At 35.9% G+C, this 26325-nt stretch overlaps 1 protein-coding gene across 1 annotated transcript; it reads right to left on the bottom strand.

The window, feature by feature from the left end:
• Positions 1-1509: 1509 nt before the first annotated feature.
• Positions 1510-25104, bottom strand: LOC146146296 (uncharacterized). Its single transcript, XM_083389928.1, has 18 exons — positions 24932-25104; positions 23592-23733; positions 21635-21774; positions 20706-20896; positions 20087-20232; positions 19585-19702; positions 18959-19053; positions 16215-16424; positions 15661-15717; positions 15086-15200; positions 14076-14236; positions 13089-13226; positions 12724-12860; positions 11593-11860; positions 10536-10692; positions 5357-5556; positions 2892-2947; positions 1510-2233 (listed from the first exon to the last, which is right to left on the bottom strand). Exons 1-18 carry the CDS (start codon positions 25075-25077, stop codon positions 2095-2097), a joined length of 2616 nt encoding a protein of 871 aa, XP_083246054.1. The 5' UTR covers positions 25078-25104; the 3' UTR covers positions 1510-2094.
• Positions 25105-26325: the final 1221 nt, after the last annotated feature.

Below are 26325 nucleotides of genomic sequence, written 5' to 3'. Positions count from 1 at the left end.
GTTATGGCACGCGAACGCTTGAACAGTAATTACGGCTTTTGGCAGCAATTTCGTGGAAAAACACCGTCGGTATTTTCTAAGAAAATAAAAGGGAAATTTCCCGCATTTCTCCTTGCGTGTGAAGTTTCCTTTCGAATGGATTCTTCGCCATACAACTGTACGTTTTTAATTAATGGGCTGATAACTTTAATACTTCGGTGGTCGTATGTGAATTTGAAAGATTTCGCTCAGTATACATTGTGGTAATTAATTTCTTTGATATTGTCTTCGTTTAAATCAAAAAAGATAAGTACCAGGTTTACATCTGGTCCTGCCATCTCCAATATTTACAGTTATCCTGCTTTTTACTAAAATCATTTCATGACCCTGATATAGCTGGTGCCATATTTTTTTACTTATTTTATTATAATAAAACTTTTTTATTCATATGCTCAGTTTCAGTTTTTAATGCTGAACAGATGTCCTTTATTGACCAGCTTTCTTAGCTTTCTCATGTTTTAAGAATATAGTCATACTTCTGCGAAAAATTTGTCCCTAATTTTACTTAAGTCATTTCTTTTAAATTAACACTGTCAAATCTGAAAAATTGTGTAACAAGGTTGTCTTTTTTCAAGAATTATGGCCAAAGCTAATAAACTAGGAAGTTGCAAAGGCGCCCTTGGTTGGAATTCGAACCACCAAACTCGGGAACTCACTTCACGCCTTCGTACCGCTCACGGTAAGATAAATTTATAGTATTACTATCGCAAAGCATAACATATTTAGGCCGTTTTGCTTCGCTTAAATATATAATATACGTTTTGCTTCGCTTTAATATATGAACATAATGTAAACGGTTAAAAAAGTTCATAACAAAACTTACAGCAGCTTAATGCAGTGGTTCTCAACCGGGGTACCGTTTTTAATACTCAGGGTGCCGCGGAATATCTGAGTTTTTAGGAATCTAATTTTTGCTCAACTCTTACAACTTTTTGCGTAAGATTAGAGTGGAATAAATCTAAATATAACTTTACGTTGCATAGAGTTGATACGTGTTGTTCCAGTTCCGTTTATTGTGACATTTTAGTGATTTACCTACGGAAAAATCTTGTATGGGTGCCGCAATCTATTTATTATTAGCGTACCACAAGCCACAAAAGGTTGAGAACCACTGGATTAATGGCTTAAATGTGTTAAGATAACTCGTTTTGTATATACTGCAGAGAAATGTTAGGTGTAAAATAAAGTGTTGTCATAACAAAGATCGAACCTTGTTGCCAAAAGGACACATAGATCGAACCTTGTTGCCAAAAGGCACCATTCTCGTTTTGTTCAAATGCCATTTCTAAAACCAGATTCATTTGAACACGTACATGTTTCTGTCATGTTTTTCGCTATGTTTTTTTTATGCTGACCTAGATTTTAAGCGGATCACAGCTCAAACTTGATTTGTCACGAGAAGATATGTTTAATTTAAATACGCAAAGACCGTATACTTGACTATATTTATATATATTTATATTGTGCAGTGACAGTAAAACTCGGAGAAACAAAGCTCAGTTGAAACAGCGGTTTGAAGCATTTTTTGACTGTAGCCTATAAGGCAGATATGTATCAATAAAATTATCTCTAATTTGTAATTAATAAGCGCATTCATAGTTTTAAGAAAATGTGTTAGCTGAAAACAATTTTCAAGCGATTTTTATAAAGAATTGCAATTCGTTAGAATAAAAACGACGTTTACATACCAAATATAAAAATAATTCCAACAAAACAGCTAAAAAAACAGTTAACCACCTGAATTGTTAAACATAGTAACTTTAGTCAATCTAGGAAAGTCGTTTTGAAACAATTGGCGTTAAATAATACACTCTACTATTAGGACAACATTTTGCCCTATTTGAAATGCGGAAAATACTTGAAAAAATCACTTCGCAGTAAAAGCCAGACGAAAAAAACACTTGAAACTTTTTGCGCCCTTAATTCACAAAGCGAGAGTTTTAAATAACGTTTTTTAAGCTTTCTTAAAAGTGCAGCAAAAAACGGTAGAAACGCCATCTTAAAATATTTTCCAAGCACAGTTCGACAACAAAGCTACAATTTAAACCTTGGTTATTATGGAATAGCGTTGCCGTTGTAGAAATGGTAGCTGTTGAAGCCGTAGAACTGGTGTCTCTTTTCACGGTGCTTTATTGAGTGGTGGAATCTCAGGTCGGCCGACTTGTCAGCTAGCTCGTAATGCCGCACATTATCTCTGTGAAAATAAATTTGTTGTGTTTTCTTGATTTCCTATTGATAAGCATGTGTGCTGTTATCGCTGGCCGGTACACTGTTTAGAAAGACTGTGTTACAGTGCACATCCATTTTTTTTGGCTGTAGTTGGTTTACTTAAATTTGGAAGTCTGATATTTTGCATTTTGTACGACATACCATACTCGATATTTTGGGCGTAAAATATTTCTGTCTATAGTCCAAGAGTTTTCAAACTTTTTAACGCTGGACCCTACAAATATTTAGCAACGTCAAAGCGTTTTATTTTATTTATCTATTTTCTTTAAAAAAATCGTTCTACTTTAAATTATACACTAGGATTTTAACGAGATAAAACTTGTCCACGTACGCCCATAAACCTTATTTTAGAGCCCCTGGTCTGATCCAATTTCCACTATATTCAAACAAACTTGGTTTTCGATATAAAACGACAAGATATTATTGGACTTGCCTTTTCCTAAGCTCTTATCTCAGCGCGGGCTTGGATTATTCATGCCTTTTTTTTCACAAAATATCTAAATGTGTGTGCTGAACTTGAACCTAAAACCTGCAGATTTGAAACTTTCAACAATAACTTTGGTTTGTACGTGTCACCCTGCGTCGCGTTATAACATTGTTACGTCACAATGCTCGTTCCTTACCTAAAATCAGGGGCGTTTTCCGGAAGGTCTTCGTGGAATCTTCGGTGAGCGTCCGACTGTAAGGAGAAACGATATGAAAGATAAGGTAAAAAGAAAGGTTAGAATGAAAAAAAAACTTTGGCTGGAACTTAAAGGTTTGTTTGTGGGACATAACCTAAATGGCTTAATTGTGTTGTAGTTAGTGATTTTGCATGTGAAACGATTTTAATGCAAATTAATGTAAGGCGAGCAAGATTTTGAGCTGTTTTTTTATTGTGATATTGAACTCACAGCGCTAAAGGTCCATCTGTAAGGGAAATAACTAAGGGGCTTAGTTGTTTTGTAGTGACTGTATTAGGTTCTTGGTGGATTCCAGTTTTGTTACTAGCAGTCTATAGTTTAGCAAAAAATGTGTTCTTCAGACCTTCTAATTTTTTTAAAACTAAAAACTTATGCTTTTGAAATGAAAATAACAAGGTTGTAAATAAGTCATCTACTGTAGAAAGACCTAATTCCCAGTCAAGTCAATTATAAAACAACTTCAGTCAAGGTCAAGTTTTTTTTATAAATAACAAGTCCCTGTCAAACATAATTGGAGCAAGTCAACACAACACAAGTCAAGTCAATGTTATTAAAAAAACGTTTAACTGTTTTATGCGAAAAAATTAGGATAAATCAACTTTAATGAAAAATGATTTGATGAAAACACGTCATTTTAACCAAACTTTATTGTCCAAAAAACTTCAAACCATTTAAGTCACATCGTTCTAAAAATTGTCTAAATTACCTTAACTAATCGAGAAAAGCCAAGTCAAAAATAGCCACTTGAGTGGAAAACAACTTTTTAACATCCAAAAAAGGTAGTTTCGTCGACTGTGGGCTGCAAATAGAATGAAATACTTCTATAACTAGAGGGGCTTAAAAATGAGAATCAGTGACGCGCTGGGACGCAAAACCAAACTCCGACCGCCGTAACACAGTTTGTTTTCTTACGCCACGTGTTTGCAGTCCTGATTTCAAGGTCACTGGGGACTGACCTTGTCGTTTCGCTCCAACAGACATCGCGGCCTTGCGCGAGAATCACTAACGAGTCCCATTCGCGGTTGAAATCGCAGTAAACACTCGGCACTGCGCGGTAGTGAGATTGAAACAACAGATTGTTTTGTATGTTGTTTCAAAAAAGGCCACTAAATAGGGCGTTGTTAATCACTGGAGCACTTTTTGTTGACAAACCACTCGATTTCGCCGAACTTCGAGATTGCGCAACAGTTTAACGACGATTTGATGCATTTTAATTGCGAACCAAAGTCCGCTTGAGCGACTGTGTTTTGATTTGCATGTAAAAACACCATGTTTTTTCTCGCTAATTCGGTTGCTATATTTGTCTATTTCGACTACTGTTTATAGGCCTAACTTGTGTATGAAGTTCAAAGCTTTGGGGCATAATGGTTCGAGGTTTTGGTAACATGTACAAGGAAAATACCAAAACCCATCTATAGAAATAGCTAACCTTTTCGAATCTTTAAATCTTTCTTTCTTTATGTTTAACAGTAATGCAATTCGGGGACATATATTTATTGTGTTTTGATTTGCATGTAAAAACAACATGTTTTTTTTCTCTAATTCGGGTGGCTTATTTGTCTATTTGGACTGGTGTTTATCAAGTAGAGTCACCGTAAAACACACTATACATAGGCTTAACTCATTGTGTACGAAGTTCAAAGCTTTCAATTACAATGCTGGAGGTTTTAGTAAATATAAATAGCTAACCTTTAAGCGTTTCTAATCTTTCTTTATTCATCTTCAACAGTAATGTTACCTACTTTAAGGACAGACTTGGATTTTTTTTTTTTGGGGGGGGGTATTTAAACCTATTAAAACATGAATTAATTAATAAGTTGATAGATAAAATGAAAAACAATAAAAATCTCAACAATTTAGATGATAAAAATTACATTGTTTTGCGTTTGATGCTGTTCTCTTCAAATCTATTAAAATATTCGTTTATTTTATACAATTGTTATGTTTTTTGTTTATAATATTTTCTCGATCTACACTTAAGGGGCATTTGTTTTCACCCACCCTTGGACATTGAATCTGGATGTAAAAAAGTAATTTTTTAATTGTAAAAAAATTGAAAACCAATTAAAGAAAAAATGTAAAAAAAAATTATAATTTAAATAACAAAATTATAAAAAAATGATCAGACAACCTAATTTTTTTAGGTTTTATGTTGTTCTTATTAGAATCTTCGTTTTTCACGCATTATATTCTGTTATTCTTTTAAATATATTAGCTCTACCGTTAAGTGGCATTTAAATTTTCACCCACCTTCAACCATTGGTTCTCGATGTAAAAAAAGTAAGTTTTGGATCTTGAAAAATTGAAAAATCTTCAAATAAAAAAAATTAGGGATGATATTACAACTTAATTTTGGGGGGTTATGGTGTTCTTTTTAAAATGTTTACTTGTATTTTTTCACTCACCTTTGACCATTGGTTCTGTATGTCCAGTAATGAGCTTTGAGGTCGGGGACTACCTGGGGCCGGGCTCCAGCTCTGGGGCTCAAACTGGGCCTTCATTCTGACGTCATAATTCCAGCGCCAGTGATCGCGCGAGCTGGGTTTGCTGTTTTCGTGCGGAAAAGCGCTGCTGGGGCGAAGGGCGGGGCCCCGGGGTGAACAACCTGGGAAATCACCGGAAATAAAGGATTAGAAAAGAATTTAAAAAAAGAAAAGAAAATTTAAACAAAAAGTGAATTAACAAATATAAGAAGAATTGAAAAAATGCAAAAAATGATAATTGAAAAAAATTAAATTAAATCATTAAAAAAAACTTTTTAACAAACACTAAAGTACAAATTTAAAAAAAATGAGTTGGAGGGGTGAAGCATAAGAATGGACAATTCTAAAATATGTTTTTCTATTATGGAAATATTTATATTGCATTTAATTTGAGATATTATGAACGTCTTAAAACCTGGCAAACAAATATCGACTACAACTCCTGATAAGTGACAGCAGTAGCCTATACTCCTTGTATTGTTGAAAAAACGTTGAAAAACGAAACTAAAAAGTATTTAGGATAGTTTCAGCAATCTGATTTCGGTTATGATAGCACTCGGTATATCGGTATATCGATATATGCAGTGGTGGGATTCAGCCGGCTCGCACCGGTTCTATAGAACCGTTTTGCCAAACTTTATGAGATCAGCGAACCGGTAAGCACTACTGGTGACTGTCAATTTGTTTTTGCATCTTATTCCATACATTGAATTTTGAGACCTAAGTAGCTCACGTGTTTTTTTTTTCAAAATGTGCTATGGTCAAGGTCGTACGTAACAGTCATACATTACGTTAATTTTGATAATTGTAGTAATTTTTCTTCTGTGATTGTTTGTCTGTAAATTTAAATGTTGCGTCATGAGACGACTGCTGCTTTTTAGTGTGGGCTGATAGCAGTGATGGGATTTAGCCGGTTCGCAGTTCGCAAGAATTCTCTGGAACCTGGGCACTGGGGTTGCATCCTGTTCTTGCAACTACGTTAATTTTTTTCCGGAAAATAAGATATGTCGTAACAGAACCGGCTGAAAAACATGACTTTTGTGATAGAAACGGCGGACAAAAATTTGAATCCCACCACTGGGTATATGGAGCTAGGAGTTCCATAAGGATATACATTCTATTTTAAGATGCTTATTTGTTCCATGTTTACTTCCGTATGCCGCACCGGGCATTCTAACTTTAGCAGAATGCTAACACGGTGAAACGTATTGATAGCGGGACCGCGTAGATATATGCAAATGAGACCCCGGTAAAAATATAACACGAGCGTTTTGTACGCAACGGCCAGACACTCCGTCACAACTTAAATATATATTTTCAGGGCTTCGCTTTGTTTTTAAAGTCATGATTAATGCTTCACGTTTTTAGGCAAACTGTGCCTTTGTGAGATTGTGAGGATGACAAAAAAAAAACGTACTGAATTTTTTTTAAGTGCCGATGAATGCGTAAATGACATTTGGTTTAACCAGACGTGCGTCGTATTTAAATACATTTTATAGGCCGTTGCCGTTTTCAAATTTGAAAATTAGTTTTATTGTTCGCTTTTACGTAAAAAGAACCCCCATAAAATTAATATGTGCGTTGGATGAACGCAAAAAACATCGGAATGATTTTTAAATGATGTTGACATTTTTACCAATGAAAGAGTGAAATTTCATGTTTATTTAATATATAAGAAGTGACGATAAGAAACATATGGCGGCTTAATATGGCGACCTAATCAAAGGTCTATTTTTATGTTGTAGTTATCAGCAAAAATCGATAATATAATTAATTACACGCTGAGTTTTTAGGATTTGATCCTGGTAACCTATGCCAAATTTAGAGAGGCAGCAACCATTTTGTTTAAATACCTAAACGCTAACTCTGTATTTATAACAAGTATGGCTATGTTGTGAAAAACCTTATTTCGGGAGACAGCTTCAGGACCAAAAAACACCTGAAAACAGTGCTTTCGTATATTTAAACCTCCGCGACACGTCTTAAAAATGTAAAAAACGTTTGGGTCAAACTGTGCGTTGTTTCAATTTTCCAAGGGCGTCTCACCATAAGTCCGTTTCGTATTTAAACTCTGTGCGGTAAAATAATGATTTTAAAAGTATAATTGTTACCCCTAATATGTGCATTTGAAATCAATTGATGAGAAAAACAGAACGGCGATTAATTTTTGAATACATAAAATTTGATGAAATTTCTATCGCTGAATGTGACGAAAGTCCAACAAACTTTTCCGAATACGTAGCAAGAAAAAAGTTTGACACCCACTGGAGTAAGATAATGCGTCATATTTTAAACAGATCCACTTAATTCCTTTATAGCGTAAGAATTATTTCACGTTTTCAACTAAGCTGTGTGTATGTAAATCGCGCAATAAAAACGTATAAAATAACACGTGCGTATACGTTTGTAATTACAATCCCAGATGTATTATTTGCTTTACATGTAAAACAGTCCTATTAAACCTTAATTCAGTTGATTGACCTTATACGTCTGAAAGTCTAGTTCGTCACGTTTTAATTCCATTTCAAAGGTTTTATCGTTGAAAAAACGTTTTCGCTGTAAAGTAAATTGCGTGCGTAAATCACAACAGCTTGGCCAAATAACAAAAGAACTTAAAGGTCGTTGCTATTTTTTCAAGTTGTAAATTTCTCACATGTAAATGAAGCAAATTCAAAACGTATAATACACATCCGTGTTTAGCTTATAGCGTCATATACTTTAAAGATAGCTCATAAGCCCATATCAGTTTCAGTTCCGGAAATATGGCTTCACGTTTCTTTTAACGAGATTACGCTCACACGAAAATAAATTAGCAGAACGTTCATCAAAACCAATCTTATTCTAAAGCGGGCATGCATGCAGCAAGCTAGTACGAAGCCAAATAACAGACGCAAATCGTATAATACTGCCGTCGTAAAACCTATATATCCACCATTTAGGTCGAAATTGCGTTTTCATTTTTACTTGCGAATAAACGAGGAGTTCGTTATATCGGATCGGAGCCGATACCTGGTGCCAATTAAGTGGTAGTATCGATATAAAGTAGTAGTATCGGTGCCGATCCGATACTAAGTAAATTTGTGCCTTGTTTGTCAATCTAACGTGAGTATTCTGCTAAGAAGTGTAAATTTCTGAAAAGTAGTACTTAATCAAGGGTTCGTAACACAAAGGGAAATCTCGGCCTAATTTAATAACCTAAATATCATTATCATTGCATTATCAATTTGATTAATTTTGGTAGTTAGTATTGATTTCAGGTAAAAAAGACACTCACACATATGTACGTAACACCAACTGTAATCCTAACCCCTCGGAAGCTGCTTTTCGACCATAACCCCTCGGAAGCTGCTTTTTCAACGATTACAGCTTACATAACATTAGTAAACCGAAAGCCATTGCAGACTCACTGAATCTGTTGATCAACGATGCAAGCAGGGCAGGCTAGAAAAACAACTAGCCTGTGGTGAGATTCGAACTCACGACCTCCGGTCATACCTGGACAGTCGCTCTACTAAACAGAATTTAGCAGGCGTTAACGTATGGTTGTTTTTCGACTCGCTCCTCCCTGAGATTGAGTAGCTAAGTTTTTTTTTTGCATGTTTTTAACGTAAGTGATGGGGGACACAAAACTGTTAAAGTCCATTTAAAATGACCCCGCTGATAGAAAAACCCTGATCTATACCCATGTCGTAATATAACTGTAATAACTTTAGCAATCATTATGTCATTTTTGGTTTAAAACGTAACATCCACACACCCACATTCTCAACCCATAGTAAGGTCAAAGTCTCACCTAGTTGTAAGCTGTTTATAAACAACCAAGGGCGCAAACAGCTTAACACATTAACAGGTATAGGTGTGTACATGCAAGTATATAGGTCACAGTTTAACACACCGTGTAAAATACAAGATTAGGCATTTGTTATTAGCCATACTTAGGCTAAGTAGTTGTGCGTGTGTCGGTTTGAATTACGAGGTCGCTTGCTTAATCTTTGTTTACCCTTTTTTTATGTGTGAAGGATAAGCGTTTGCTGCACATAAGCAAAGTAAATTAAAGCATCACTTTTAAAAGCTAGGACGCAATTGTTGTCGTTCTGAGTTTCTATAGGGGAAGCATTATGCTTTCATTTACTTCTCAGTCACATTAACTGAAGATGATACAAGCTCGTATCGAAACGTCTTAATCAAGATGCTGTCGATTTACCCGACCTATTTGGATTTGCAATTCAATATTATCAAGTCTATAAAATATGTGCAAGGCAAGCTAAAATATACTGACTTTTATGACACGGTATCTTTGCAAAAAAACTCACCAAAGCAGTAATAGCAATGGCCGGGAAGGAAAACAAAATAAATTTATTCTGGCTTTAAATCACATACCACTTAAATCTAGCGGTTTAACGTGCTGTTTACATGGCTCTTAAATCGCTAGGGTTAGGTCGACGTGTAACATTTTAAATCGGAAACGGATAAATTCTAACTTTGTTCACGACTTTTTGTGATAAGGGATGTTCGATAGTTGACATTTTAGTCCGATATCGAAAACCGATATTTTAGACAAAATGTTTCGCGATCCGATCCGACTCCAAATGACGTCATCACTCTGCTCAAATAACCAAAATAGACGAACTTTCAAAGTTAATTTTTCCAAATACCCACGCAAAATGTGCTTTAACTTTCAAAGGTTTGGTACCTCAAGTTGTTAACGATTATTTCATAAACTTCGATATCACGATAAAATGTTCTGCGTTGGTTCGCTAATAATGCCTGAAATTCTTGTATAAATTTGGTATCGGAACAGCACTGATATTTTTGCAAAACCAAGATTGGGGGACCTGAGTTTTGCAAAGTATTTTTTGCTTCACACAAAAACAATACTGAAGTTAGAAACTTTAAAAAACCGCAAACGTGGTATGCGGAAGTCTTAAATTTTGCAATGAAAAGCGAATGTGTGGTGCCTAATTGTTGTTGCAAGTTATATTTTTTTTAATAAAAACAAAACTTAAAAACGTTTGTAAACCGAAAAAGTCTGAAAAAGGAACTTTTTTTAATTTAAAAACTCCGGTAAATCGCAGATTTTGCAAAAAAGCGAAAGTTGTACCTAGGTAAACTGAGGGTTCGCTAACAGTCCTGGGTGGTGAGGGTAGGGGGGTGGAGGGTCGAGATTTCTTGTAGTTGGGGCTGGACTCGGCGCTGGTCAGTGGATGACTGGACAGCTTGAATCGCGATCCATACTCGGACGAAGCGACTCGTACTACCTGCATGTAAAATGACGCTTGAAGCGGATCAAATAAAATCACGTAAAAAGGGGCCAATAAAGTTATTATATGGGTGGGATGAACGCGAAAAAACATTGTAAATATTTTTTGTTAACATTTTTAGACGAAAGGATAATAATTCACGATTTTTTAAATATATAAGAAGTGACGATAAGAAACATATGTTGGCATTTATATGACGACTTAATTAAAGGTGTCTGTTATTTTTACGTTGTGATAATAAGCAAGATCGATCATTATTATATGCGGGGATTTTTGGAGTTTGATTTTGGTAAACGAAACTAAATTTTGAGGAAACATAACCCTTACATCTAAAACACGCTTGAAACAGGTCAAATAGCGTGTTAATGGGACAACGTTGCAATAAACTTATGTGAGAGAATTCTGCTTTGGAGCATTTACTTTGTGCTCGTATTCTTGAACGAGTCCTAGAATCTTTTACATTTGTTTTATGACAAAGAATTACCACAAATCAAGAGGCGGCAAAAATATTACCCTGAGTTTAAACACATTTTATCATATTTGTGCACACAAATTGAAAAGATTTCAGCCACACCATGAAAAAAAATACCCCATGAAGGTAATAGATAGTTGCTATTGCAAACTACTAAATATTGAAATCTACTCACAAATAAGAAAAAAACCATCAAAACTAGTGAAACTACTCAAAAATATTGACGAACACTAAAAAATAATAAATAAACACTAAAAATAGTAGAAAATAGCCAAAAGCAGTAGAAAAACACGACAGTGAAAAACGCTCTAAAACAGTAAGTATACCCCGTTTAAAACTTTTTAAATAAAGTTCTACATTTTAAGTTCCAAAAATCACCCGAAATTTCACAGTTAGACATTTACTTTAAACAAGAAAAGCGTTACCTCATTAAAAGAGATGCTTCTGCTGGACCCAGTCCTGGGGGGAGACCCAGGTACCCTCAAAATTCCCCCTGTAAAAGCCCCCTCTTCTGTAGCGGGCCCACCAGAGCGTGACTCGACGTTTTCGCCTTGGGCGTGATGACTCAGCGAAAACGGGTTTGTCCTGGTGATGTGGCTCCATAGCACCCCCTTGTGGTTCTGCGGCGCAGGATCGGAAACGGGGATTTCCCGGCGCCAGGTGCTCGGGAACTCCTTGTAGCCTTCCAATTGCCTGAGTTTTGGTAAAACATCAAAAATGTTAGAAAAAAGTAGGGTAATTTTAAAGCAGCTGATTTGAAATGGTTGGTTTTCGAGTGTTAAGGGAAAATATAAAGCTTAAGAAGGAATTTCAGAGTACAACAAACTTAAATAAGTCAATGAATATTCCACTCTTGTAAAAAAAATATTTAAAAAAGGTAATTTAGGCAACGTTATCTGTACTTGACTTGTTAGGTTGGGGTATTGGGCATCGAATTATGTCAAAATATTGTGTTTTATTCGTTAGGGATAATATCAAGTTTATTTGGAAATTACGACTGTGTTTTTGGTGAGAAATCAAAAAAAAAAAAAAAATAGGGCTATTTTGAAGCAGCTGTAATTAACTAGGTTGGTTTGTGAGTGTTAAAGAAAAGAAAAGCTCAAGATGCAATTTTAACGTAACAACTTAAAGCCAATGATAAGGCAATTTACTCATGTAAAGAAATCGTGGATAAAGATATTTCAGGCCACGTAATCTATAATCTTTGGTTGTGACAATATAATAAGAAAATATGTATTCGGCATCTTGTAGCTGACCAATTGCCAGAGTTTTGAAAAATCTAAAACATAAGAAAAAACAACGCCAAAAACAAGATATGTCTCTAAAATAAATTTTGGCCCAGATAATTAACTATAGGTTCAATTTTAAAGCAGCTGTTTTGAAATAGGTTGATTTGTAAATGTATGGGAAAAACTCTCTTGTATAGGCACTTCCACATTAAGATAAAGTTTTTTTTGGTAGCCTAATTTTATTTAGTTAGTCATGATCATGTCAATGAATTTCTATTTTTTGCCGACTTTGTGAACATGCTAGACCGTTATTTATTGAATACTCACCGGTCGTGTAAGTCGGTAAGTGTTCCGCGGTCACTTATTTTCTCTGTTGTGAACTTTAACCCAGTGTCGTAACGCTCTGATGATTCCGGGAGCTTTTTCTCCCTTAGTTCCTGCAGTCTTGTAACGTCCTCTGCAACCTGACGTATACAACAGTTTTCAGTTTTTTTCTTTTGGACACATGCTAATTAACTGCTTTAAATTATTTAAATGCTTTTACAGCCCGTAACTTTAATATTGTTAAAAAAATATAGACATGTGACTAAAATAATTTTAGGAACCACTGTTTTAAGAAATTGTTTTTTCCTAAAGCAGCGTTTAAAACAATCTTTAGCTTGGATTCAAAACACTTGGCCACCAAACTTCACCTGTTCTGCATGTTGATCCAGCGCCTTTGGTTCCAGTCTGTTTCCCATTTGATCTGTTTTGTTCCTCAGGGCGTTCATATCGTGGCTTGACTGGTACTGTAGTTCCAGGGCCTTTTCTTCATTAAATCGCTCGATTCCCTAAAAAACAGATAAAAAAACGTTCGAGTTCAAACTTTTCGAGATATTTTTGGAACCGAAATAAAAGCCCTATTTGACCAAGGTCGCGAGTTCGAACCTCACCGTGCGCGTTGTTAAATCCGCGGTCGAATTTCTTTGTATAATTAATCTGAACACACCTGTTTCGTATTAGTAATATTGGTGAAGGATAATCGCGTAGGCGCTGTACAATCTAAGTAAAACTAAGCAAAAAGTAAGTCAAAAACGGCGTGGGAAAAAGCAGCCTTTTGGTAAGTTCAACACAAGCTTTTGTTATGTAGAATTGAAAAACGGAACTAATGTAAAGAGCATATTTGAATTACAAAACTGGAATAATCTAAAGAGCATATTTGACTTGTAGGTTCTTAAAACGTAGTAATGATACCAAAGCCTATACAGAAGTAATTAGCGTTTTGTGAACGTTTTAAATAAATATTAGGATAATGGCTGAAGGTTGTTGTTAAACGTAAAATGAATATCAAAGCCCATACAGAAGTAGGAATCATTTTGAACGTTCCCAATATCTCTTTATTCATTTTTCAATTCTTGTTCCAGTTGCTACCTACTTCTGTATGGGCTTTGATATTCTTACTATGATTCATCCCTAGTTTTTGTAGTTTGTTAGATTACTTTAGCACGTTTAATATTTATACAGCTCAATTAGCTAAACACAAATTCAAGTGTAATTAAACACATATCTGTCCACGTCTACGGTCCTCCTTTAATTGATAAAACTTTAAGCTTCCCAACCTTTTTCAGTTCGCGACCTACTTTAATGCAAGTTTTATTGCGCGACCCATAATGAGATATGACAAACCTCGAGAATGTTACCTTAAATCGTTCTTCCCTTTCAGCCTGATAGTCCTTCAAGTAATACTTCTCCACCTCAGGAAGCTTAACTTGTTCCTCCACAGTCTTGGGAAGTTTGTCGTGTTCCTCGTATGTGGATCGGTCGGTTTCGGGACTTTTTTGGGCCTCCACTGTTTTAAGACCTGGCGAGCGAAAATTTAATATCCATATAAGCTGTGAGTTAACACGGTGCGTATACTGTGATCTCAAGTCCTTCTGGAGTTGTACTGGCCAATGGTAACGACACTTATATTAGTACACAAGATGCTTTAGGAAAGGCTAACCGAAATCAGTCGGCCTGATAGTGCAAGCAAGGCCAGGCTAGAAAAGCGATTTTTAGTCTCTACTGTTTTTAGACCTGCGAGCGAAATTTCAATACCTAAGCTGTGGGTTACTAAAACGTACCTATACAGAATGTGTATACTGAGATCTCAAGCCCTTCTGGAGTCGTATAAGCGAATGGTAACGGCACACATATTATGGTACACAAGATACCTTCGTAGAATTTTGGGCCTCTATTGTTTTAAGACCTGTCGAGCGAAAATTTAATAGCTATAAGCTGTGAGTTACTGAAACATATACACAATGTGTATGTTCGTACTGGCCAATAATAATGACACCCATATTAGTAAACAAGATGCCCTTGTAAAGGCTTACCGAACTCAGTCAGCGTTATCAGGATAATAATGCTAGCAAGGCTAGGCTAGAAAAGCGGTTTAAACCTGGCGAGCGAAATTGAAACTGGCGAGCGAAATTGAATAAAGCGCTTTTAACCGCCAATATAAACGCCAAGCTGAGGGTTATTAACCTCTAAATTGCGTTTGTTATTGAGAAATTTCGATATTGGTTGAAAAAGCGTTACATTTGTTTGCCTATGTGTAAAATATATCGGGAAGGTTTAATAAGAGAAATTTTTATGCTAATTATTAGGACGAACGTATTTCGTCCCTAATCTTAAGTTATTTGGCTTTATACAACCTCCAGAATCTCACCGTGCTTTGGATGGCTTTGAAGCTGAACGTTTTTCCAATTGGCGTCATACTCAGGGGCATCCCCCGTTGCGAGAACCGACCGAGGTCTGTCGCCCGACAACTTTGCGTTGTTGCCCTGAAAATAAAAGGTCTAATATATATAATGTCTTGTAGAAGGTTTCTACTAAAACATGAAAGCCAGTTATACATTTAGCGACAGGTGCACACTTGATTGTTTTTAAACACATCTGAGTTATTAAATTAAACACTTAAATTTCAACAAAAAGAAAGCCAGTTGAATTTGTGTTGCGGGGTTTGGCAATTCACTGTCTCTTTACCCCCCAAAAAAATGTTTACCAAATAATTTTTGGCGTTAGCTATAATTGTTGCTTGTTGTCAATAGTCAATTTTGCTAACAACAAACTACTTTAAATTGTTTAAAAAGTTTAATTTGAGATAAAAGTGTCAAATCACTTCGCTTTGCTATTTTTACTTTGAAAGAGCACGTGTTTAAAAAAACTTCACTTAATTACGTGTAACAACAACGTACTTGTAAACTGAAAAACATAATTCATTTAAAGTCGTTTCGTTTTTACCGTATAACGTCTCCCAGGTTCGGCAGTTGTGCTTCGTCCGCTTGTTTCACTTTTCACCTGAAATAGGTAAAATTTGATAGTTTTAAAACACTTTACAAATAAACTTTAAAGTTTGAAAACCCGCATACAAAAATGAAAAAAACTTCAAAAATTAAAACATACTATTACAACTAATAAATTGCAATGCAAGAAACGTAATGAATATTGAAAAGATTAAACTGTCACAACAATGTTAGCACATCTGGAATTAAAAAACATTTAAAAATATTTGGATCACAATGGCTGAAGGTTGTACTTTTTTTAAAGTAGAACGAATTTTAAGCCCCATACAAAAGTAGGTAGCATTTTAAAAAAAAAATGATTTTTATTACATAATCAAACTAATGATTAGGTCAAAAAATACATAAAACTTAAATTGTTGGAGGTTGTAGGTAGATGTAGAACGATTTCAAACCCCATACAATAGTGGGTAGCATTCCGTTTTCGAAAATTTCCTTCCTAATTTTTTAAATATTTAAAAAAGTTAAAAAATATTCAAAAATTAAAACTTGTACCTTGTACCACTCGTCCTTGCGACGAAGCGACTGGGGGGTGCTGGGCAGCGACAAGTACCCCCTGGAATCCATGACGTCATCGCGGTCAGGCAGCGGCTCGTCGGGTGGGTATCTGACGTCAGCGCTTAGATGACGTCGATTCTGGTAGAGTCTGGCGTATCGGCCTTCGGCGGGTCGGGGAGGAACAAAAGACGGAGAAGTGGCTGGGATCTGGGATGAAAGATTGCTTTAATTACCACGTTTTTCTCTCACTTCGGACACTGGGATCGTGGGTTCGAAATTTCCGAGGTTATGAGTTCGAATCTCACCGCAGGCTTTCGAATAATTGTGGCCGAAATCTGCGTGTAAAGAATGCTTTAATTACGAGGGTTTTCTCTCACTTCGGACACTGGCGTCGTGGGTTCGAACCTGATCGCGGCCTTGCTTTTCTAAGAGTTTTTTTCTTCATACCAAACTGAATGAAAAATAAGAAATATCTTTTCGCCCTAACAGGTGAATGATTAAGACCTTACAGGTAAAATGATAAGTTTTTAAGTGAATGTGACCTGAATCTGCATGAAGCAAACGAACTGAATTTAGATAAATTAGTATAAAAAGGCGAAAGTTATTTTTTGTTCCGCCTCTGATATATTTGGCAGAATTTCAACTACTTTAGAAAATCGATTTTGTGTTTTACGAGTTTTCAGGGGACGACAGAGAAATGGCCAATCTGCGTGGAAAAAATGCTTTAGTTAAGAGTTTGTTTCATGGATCAAATGAGAATAATAAGCATTTTAGGATTGACATAAAAATGTAGCTGCTGTCAACTATAGCATGTATTAAGTACATATGTTTAGCGGGACAGTGGTCTCCAACTGTGAGCCGCAGAGCAATTATTTGTGGACCTTTAGTTTCTTTTGAGGAACTTAGTGTTATCATGTTTTTGTGGGCCGCTCAATAGCCGTACAGTCATTGTACTTTATTTTAAAAGTTGGTGTGGCATAGAGAATTTATATTGGCTCAGCTTGGAAAGGCCTACGTGACAAATATGGTTCAGAGAGTCTATATTTTTTGCCAACTTTAACTATATTTAAACGCAAAACTTTTTCGCGCTTCACGCGTATTGCTTTAGTTTTTTAGTGTGTTTTACAATTTACATTATGGCATGGTAGCGTTTTGGCCATCAATTCGCCGTGTAATATTTCACCTTAAAATCAACATCACTTGTAGCTGTTGTCTTCAAAGGCTTTCTAAAATTAGCGTTAGTCTCGATTTAGTCAATAATTGAATTGCAAGCAAGTCATTAGCTGCTAAAAATCGAGGCTGCAATGAGGCTGGAACCCAAGACCTCGAAGATATCAGGACAGTTGGCTGCACAGATTCAGAGAGGAGCTAGTCGAGATACAACCCCACCACCATTGCCTGCCTTATCCTGTTCGTAAAAACTAGCCAGTGGTGAGGTTCGAACCCACAACTTCGGTCATACCGGGACTGTCGCTCTACCAATTATAAGCTACACAGATTCAGAGGCGAGCAAGTCGAGAAACAAGCGTTGCACCGTTGCCTGGTACATCCTGTTCATAAGAGTACACTGTGTAAAACAATTGTAGCATTTTTAACCTTAAGGTAAAAGTTTTTTAAAGGCTTGTTTAAAAGTTTAATACCAGCACAAGTGTACACTCTGAATGAGGTAATAAATGTGTGAAAGGTTCAAAAATAGCGCGGCATGGCTAGTTTCGTTTCTAAGGTCTATATTTCCAGTTTTCCGGCGGTTTACGTACTATTTCTGTAAAAGGTTGGGTCGACAACTAAGTATTTGACTTTATTTTTTATTTTGATCACCGAACCCCTAATGAAGCATCTTTCGAGCTGCAGCCGATACCAAATACCGATACCAGATGATAATATCGGTATTCGTCCGATGCTAGAGCTGTCTACATCAACTTCAACAGTATATTAATTAACTTCAACTAATATAATCGAGACAGCTCTAGCATCGGAAGAACTTCAACAGCATATTTATTAACTTCTAATATAAGTAATATAAGCAATATAGTCATGTTTGCAATCCAACGTATAGTTTTACTTCAAATACTTGGTTTTCTTAGAAACAGGGAAAATAACTCTTGTTTCGTAGAAAACACGGTTTCGGTGTGTCTCGTCCACATTTAAGTGGCGCGTCACGACAAAACGTCACAGACTGTTTTGCGTCTACGTCACAAAGGCGTCGCGCGCGTTTGGAGTTTCGCGAAACGTAGCTTCTGTCTGGAATTGATGCAAATTGGACGCGCGGTTGTTTTACTAAAATACATCGAGTTTAAAATAGCGTGATTGGGTCGGATGTGATGCAAAAAGCACGTTTTCTTGTATGTACATTTACGTGAGTTGCAAATGCTGCAATCTCGCAAAAAATGCAACCAAACCAAATGTTCATTCCCGTAACCAAGTGGTTACCAACATTTTTTCCCAATGGTGACAAAATGTTTATAAAATATCGAAGTTTATCAACTAACAATTTTTGTGAACGGTATTTGTCGTGTTTAGCCTAACACAAGATTTCGGGATAAGCTATACATTTAAAAGGATAGCTACAACAAACGATAGTTAAACACAACTTGGAGCATAATGGCTGGAGGAGGTTGTAAAATGTAGTAAGAATATCAAAGTTCATACAGAACTAGGTAGAATTTTAGACATTTCGAACTTATTGATTTTCAACTATGGTTGAACTACTTCTGTCAACCATAGTTGAAAATTCAGTTTACCATATCGTCGTTTCTCGTATCTCTGCCGCTTGTGATTTCCTCCACCATTTTCTTGTGGTAATCGTCCAAATGCAAAACGTTCGAAGGGCCGTAACCTTAAAACAAAATAACCTCCTTGTAATAATTACACCGCGTAACAGACGTAGACTTAGTCCCTTAGCCAGCCTTGTAATGACTTAAATCAATGACTTGACTTAAGTCCACTTAAGTCACAAATTTTAAATGATTTGACGCAATTATTTTAATGAAATGAGTTGACTTAGACTTAAGTCATGTCAAATATCGGGTTAGAATTAAATGTTTTTATCAAGCATTTGTTTTAAAAATTAACTTTTAATTTCAATTTTTGCTTTCATTTAGGTTTTTGTTATTTTTTGTTGACTCACTGCTCATATATCAGGATTTTACTTCGGCAACTGATGACATGGACTGTACAAGACTTGTATAGTCAACACAAAATTTTTTATTATTTTTTTTTTTTATTATTATTTTTTGGTTGTGGATTTAAGCGATTTTTCCATTTTACCTGTGAAGTTGCATTCGTAAATCGTCTTCCACATCACTGATTTCAATTTTTGAATTTCTTTTTCAATTTTTCTTTTACGATTTTAGTTTTTTTAACTCACCTGTGAAGTTGTAATCGTAGGTGGTTTTCCACTGATCTCTCTCCACGTTCCTCAGTGAGTTGATCGTCCTCAACTCCAACCTCTGATCCTCATCTCGCATCCGGAGGTTGGGACGGATCTGGAGGAACAAGATGTAAGATAAATAATGAAGAAAAACACGCTAATTGATGTGTGATGCCTCTAACTCCAGCAAAGGTAAAGCTAATTTAGTATTGTAAGTTGTAGAACTAACTACTATTGAAACTGCACAAATATTGTTAAAAGAATTCTTAAAAAGTGTTTTTCTTAGGTAGAATGCCTACCAACTAAAAAGGGTTATTTAAATGAATTTTAACCAATGTGGAATTATGAACCGATCCGACACCTAAGAAAAACAATATCTGTATTTAGTAAGGTCTTCCAATTTAAGTTTCAGTAAATGCCTTCCAATTACAACTTTTAATATTGTCTTGCCTAAAAATGCTTGACACCGGTAAAAGATTCCATAAAAACGACGACTTACAAGTTTCGGCGCAATCGGGTAGTACGGTTGTCTACCGCCATCTGGCGACTTCTTAAGCTGGTAAAAGTCGTTTTCGCCTGGCCACGAGAGGGCGGGCTTGTCGCCTTCTTGTGGATTGTCCTGGAATTCACGTCGAAATGGCGAACCTTTGTAGCAATGCATAATGTATTTAAAAAAGTAAATAAGTTTTTATTAAAAATGTTCTTCACCGAAAAACAAACGTGATTCTATAGATAAGAGCTAGCGGATTTGACAGTTGTTGGACTTACACTTAAAAAGGCAATATGCTGAAAGCGCATTCGCCAAACAAAGAAAGAATCTATACTAAATGTTTCACCTGACCATCTCTTTTGTTTAAGGCAATTTAAGAAAAAAAACAAGTGTGAACATTAGTTTTTTGCCTGCATTTAACGATTGCAAATAAAAAAAACTCTCCTTTTATCTGATCTAAATGACACTTTTTTGAACGAAAGGCAACATTAAAAACAAATCAGCGTATACGGTGTAAATTTAAATGCCCTAATTTAATTTTTAGCAAACAAAATGCATTTGCTAAAACATCATAAACACGGACTGTTAATAACTTTCAAAATATGTTACAATATTCCAAAACGCTCACCTTTCGCCTTATTAAGAACTGCTACGTTGAGTGAGTTGGCAGGAGCGTTGACGTGCTTGGGTAGGGGACTTCGGGCTGGGTCCCCGGTCTGGGGGTCGTCGGGGGTATTAAACTTGGGGAAGAGGGCGAATCGAGGGGTGTGTGACGCGTAGGGGTGCTCAGATGGAAACGGAAGGTCAATTTGACGTTTACTGCAAAAACAGCGAAAATATGTTGTGGTAAAATGAAATGGTAAACATTTTTTTGGGGGGTATTTTAGAAATATATTTTTTTTAATTTCCGCGTACCACATTGTTATTCCAAATGTTGCTTAATAATGTCATAGAAACAGCAGGTTGATTTGCCGTTTTCTGCGAATAAGAGCGACACTTAAGGTTGTTCTTAGAAATGATAAAATTTTTACCATTTGTAGTTCGATTAAAAAATTATATTTGTAGCACAAAAACACGAAAAAAGGCCATAAACCATAAAAAGTTAACAAACTTTGATAACTTTCTTCCATCCGAATTGAAAAGCATTATACCGAACAAAATACCACCAGAAACGGTTAAAGTTTCATGCAATAAAAAGTGTAGTTCAATATCTTCTAAATATACTGAATGCTATTCACGCATAACTCGTTAGTGATGGTAATTCAGGCTATTGCTTTGATTCAAATAGAGATAACTCATTTAACTACAAAAACGAAACAATCTAGTTAAGGCAAACATAAAATTTTAAATAGTCGATAGATAAATTCCCTGTATTCGTAGTAAAGATGTTTTCAAACCTAATTTTGCTGTTTATTTTAGTGATAGATGTAATACCAGACGGTTCAAATATAAAACACACAAAAAAAAATTTAGTGCAACTGTTTTAACAAATAACCATAGTAATCACTTCTATCATTCTTAAAAACAAAAAAATTTAACCCCAAACCAGTTTCTTACTTCATTTCTTTGTCGGGCGACGGGGGAAGCACCTGATCGCTGGTGCGCACATGACTACGGTGCAGCTTTGTGACGTCATAGTACTGCGACACGGGCAAATCGCGCTCGTCGCTGGCGCCGCTGCCGTAATGGCGATGACCCTTGAAAAATTAAAATTTATGAAGGTGTTTAATCCTGATTAAATTCCAAGCAATTAAACATGTTTAAGGTTACATTTTCAGTTTAAGTTATTTAAAAGGCTAAAAATGGTTCTAAACCAATTGACGCTCAATATAGCTTTATACTTGAATAAATGTTGAAACCTGTTACAATTTATTGTAAACACGAAAGTTGAACGTTCAGTAGAACGCTAATGAGTTTAAAATGTTTTAAAAAGACTAAAATACACTGAGTATTAAAACTTTAAACTAAAAGACATGTTGAAACCCCTTACAAACCAATTTTTGTAAACAGGGCGGCATTTGATTTCAAAGGCTCCCAGTTTTAGACTTATAAAAATACTAACAACTATGGAGAATCCGATAATTTGCTAGTTATATTGCTGCTAGCATTGTTAAAAATTAGGCGCATCTTTTTAACGATGTAGTGCAAATTGCTTCCACCAACCTTTCGTTTTCCTTCCTTTAATTTGGCTAAAACTGTCATATGATCTGCAACTGTACTTAGCCCAATTGAATAGCGAGAGTTATCTATTAGCTGTATTAAAGTTAAACCTTATACCAGAGTTAAAATAATAGTCGTGTTTTATACTGAAGTACACCAAAACCTACTAAATTTGCAGTCAAATTTCTAAATTGCAATACGTGTCATCACTTTTTAATTTAATTAATTTAAATTCTCCTGATATCAAACTTGAAAGTCGCAACGCGGATTTTTATAATATATTTCTGGATAGATTTTACAAAACAGCACAACTTTTATCAATCTTCAACTATCGTAATTTAAAACAGGCGTGGAAATTATTTAATAGCTATAGAGTTGAATATAAAAATACCAGATTGTATTCTGCCTGTCAGTAGACCTATACATGACTAGATTTTAAATTTCAACAGATCATTTCAATTAAAATATAACACTATCTGATTATTTCTATCTATGCCTTATACGCAGTAGATTTGGTTTTGTGATGTCACTTCTAAATTCTATTTACCCTTATTCAAACACACTCGTCTGAATGAAATATGCATATTTGCGGTCGGTGGTCATTTATGAGGGCCTCCTTTTCGTCTGTGCATTAATAGCCTCTTTAAAAACGAGTACGCTTGCCCATCTAAAGAGACGTAGCTGTTATAGACCATAAAGTCAAGTAGACAGGTTTATTTGTTTAGGTTTATTTCACCTAACCTCTACTCGAAGCTTTTATAAGGGTTTAAAGCGAACAACAAATAAAGGTATCGACTGACTAGGCTAGACACTATCATTAGCGCGGCTTACTTTATGATTTGTTATAAATATTTAAATTCCAGTTAATTCCCAAGAATGGGCAATGAGAATCATTGATAACACAACGATTAAATCCATCATTTTATAAATCACCTAAAGAGTATTAGAGTACCACATATGAGTATAATTTCAAATTATTTCCTAACATAATTTAAAAAAATGTATACCTTGGTTACTGTTAACTAAATTAAAAAAAATTGTTATGTTCCTTTGATGTGTTTCGCTAAAAAAATACGATAAAAAGAGTCTAAGCCAAGAAATCCTGCAATCAACAAAACAAACCCCTAAAAGTCTAGGACTCGAAAAATGCAAAAAACACGAGCCTTAACATACACTTCAAAACAGAATTTTTCCTAATTTCGAGTATCAGTGCCTTCTCTCTATGTTGAAAATGAACAAAGAGTTATTCGAAATGTTCAAAATTATACCTAATTCTGTATAGGCTTGGATAAATATTCTTATGACGTTTTACTGCAACCTTCAACCATTATGCTCCATAAATTCTTCTGTTTACCTTCTGTACGACTTCAGGTGGGTAGCCCTTGGGTTTGACAAACTCGATTGGGAGTTGAACTTTCTGCAGACCCCCGTATTCGCGACCCCGGCCCCATGGTAGAAGGGGCTTCTTATCTAGGCCGGCACGGTACTGCTCGAATCTAGAAAGAAAACGAAAATAAAGCGACACGTAAAAGTGAATACGGTAGATTTTCGGTTATGAATGTGTGACTTATAAACGTAATTTTAGCGCTCAAAAAATAAAAGACCTTTTTGATTTAAATTTGAACTTCAAAATAAGAAACACAACAATAAAATAGATAAAAAGGAAGTATATTGTTGATGCAGGCCTAAGCATCGCCGGTACTACAGTTACAGTTAGTGGCAAAGTGTAAAGTTTTACCCATAAAAACAAAATCGTTGAAGTGAAATAGCGAAATAATGACCCATTTAATAGCAACTTCTTTTCTCTCGCCCCGTTCATAAATGCATTTGTGCGTAAAGATATTGACGTTTTATGGTGAGGTTTTATTCCAGTGTGAATTGTTAGTGATCGTTACGATGATGTGCAAGGGCAAAGCATCTTTAGCAATTATTGCACTCATGTATACTTTCAAGATTTGAGCTCCGTTAAAAGATATTGCGAAATTCGCGTAAACAGCAAAGATTGTGTGGCGATTTTACACCTTTCGTGTCTGGCATTGACAACAGTAGCACGTAGTTCTTGTCATGATTTGAGATGACTATTTGTGATTTTGTGTAATTTTTGAACAAAAATAAGAAGCTATTATGTAAAGATATATGTATATATAATATAGGTTTTCTGATTTATCTGATTTGTGCTATAAGTTATTTTTTTGTGTGTTGTTAATGATCGGGCATAAAATCCTAAAAGATGTTTCCAGTGCAATATTCCCATCGGGCCATAGTTCAACATTGTACTAAGTCGGAATGTCCGACAATATCCGATCGGAGCCGATCCCAAGTATCAGTACTCGTCCAATACTAGTATGTTATCGGTGCCGATCACATGCCAATTAGATATAATGGAAAATTTTAGCCATGATATGCGATAAACCGTAGCAATTCTACCTTGCAAGGTAAATTTATCAACATTTTAGCATCGAAACTTCCTTTCACGGATGCAAAACTCAAATCAGTTAGAAAAAGAACCCTCGAGGGCATTTCGTTCGTTTAAACATATTAATGACGTCGTATCAGATCGGGTCGCGATATATTTCATCCGAAATTTCAGGTATCGGTATCGGAAAACTTGTATCGGACATCCCTAGTACTGTATTAAGTTTGTAGAGGTCCCACCTTGAAATATACAAGTTCGTTACAAGCGCAGACTTTTACCTTGTGGGGTTTACAGTGACCCTGTCCAACTGTAGAGGTGTGAAGAGTTCATTGGACGCCAGGTTCTGCGAGATGTGTTCGTCACCTTGCGTTGCTCTGTAGAAGTGACTGAGAGGCAGTGAAGCAGCTTGCTGTACGGCAGTCATGTTGCTTGTTAAAGGCCTAACTCTGTACCTACATCACACCACTGTAAAACACGTATGAGTTACGACAGCTGTAATGGCTTTATTAGTGATGGTTTTAACACACTTAAATAAAATCTGTTGGTTCAAATAATAAGCAACAATTTATTTCAACGGCCACTTTTGAGGTCTGAGTCGTTCTAACCAACTCGAATTATTCCATTGAACTCCGAGGCAGCATTGAAAATTCGGCTACAAAGAAATTAAGTCTCCCCCCCTTTCATCGGTGCCCTAAGCACGTCCTTATTTTGTCTAATGGGTAATCTAGCTCTGGCGGTAAACCTACTATAATATTTTGTCATTTGCTACAGTATCGTCCAGATTGTCAATTGCTAATACTCCAAACTACATCCACACACTTTATTCATTCCACCAAAAATACAAGGTGTTTACATAAACGCCCCAAGCTCTTATCTACTGTATTTGACGCGCGTTGGCAAAACTGACTCCCGGGTACAACCATTCCGCCACCACATTACAAGCTACAAGCGTTGACGTTCAATATTTGCGTTGTCAAGAGCCAACAGCCACCCGCTTTTTTGCTAAGGCCTTGCGCCAATATTTACCCAGTAAATACTAACCACTGATTTAGTCCGGTTCCGGTGCCACTTGTGTTATACGAGGTGATGGCACACCGAACGGGTTTTCATGTAAATATACAATGAATATGGATTGTATGAAAATAGGCGGCTATTTTCCTGACACGCTCGAATTCGTTTATTGTAGTACTCCTAACTTTAATCGATAACTTTCCCGGGTATCTAATCTAGAATGTTTCACTTCGGTCCCCGGCTGCTTTTGATATCTACTTCTGTATGGGCTTTGATGTTCTTACAAAATCTAATAATTTTTAATGATTTTTAATTGATTTAATCATTATCACTCCAAAGTCAGGTGCACGGTTTTTAATACCATGGAACGTTAAAGAGTCCTTCCTAATTCGCTTAAAACCTCAAGGCCGAAAAAAGGGCCCTTATCTTTTCGAACAAAGCGTAATAAGCGAACATGTTCGCTCCTGCCTTGCTTTTAATAATAACCTTAACCTTCGCTCAATAGGCTAAGATTTGATATACTCGAACTACGCACATAGAACGCCAAACGCAGATTTTACGACAAAATCAGATGGCCAATTTTGTGCTTAGCGCTGTTCTAAGACTTCAAAATCAGCTGCTGATACAGGAAGGGTTTGACCTTTGCTCGAATAAACACAGA

The sequence above is a fragment of the Ascidiella aspersa genome, chromosome 5, assembly GCF_963924565.1.
Source record: "Ascidiella aspersa chromosome 5, kaAscAspe10.2, whole genome shotgun sequence".
NCBI lineage: Eukaryota > Metazoa > Chordata > Ascidiacea > Phlebobranchia > Ascidiidae > Ascidiella > Ascidiella aspersa.
This window is presented reverse-complemented; position numbering and strand designations above follow the sequence as displayed.

Coding starts and splice junctions, on each gene's coding strand:
- LOC146146296 (XM_083389928.1), bottom strand. CDS start 25,077: ATGACTGCCGTACAGCAAGCTGCTTCACTGCCTCTCAGTCACTTCTAC. Junction 15,201..15,660: donor AACCTGGGAGACGTTATACG/GTAAAAACGAAA, acceptor TTTTATTTTCAG/GGCAACAACGCAAAGTTGTC. Junction 11,861..12,723: donor CTTACCGACTTACACGACCG/GTGAGTATTCAA, acceptor ACCAAAACTCAG/GCAATTGGAAGGCTACAAGG.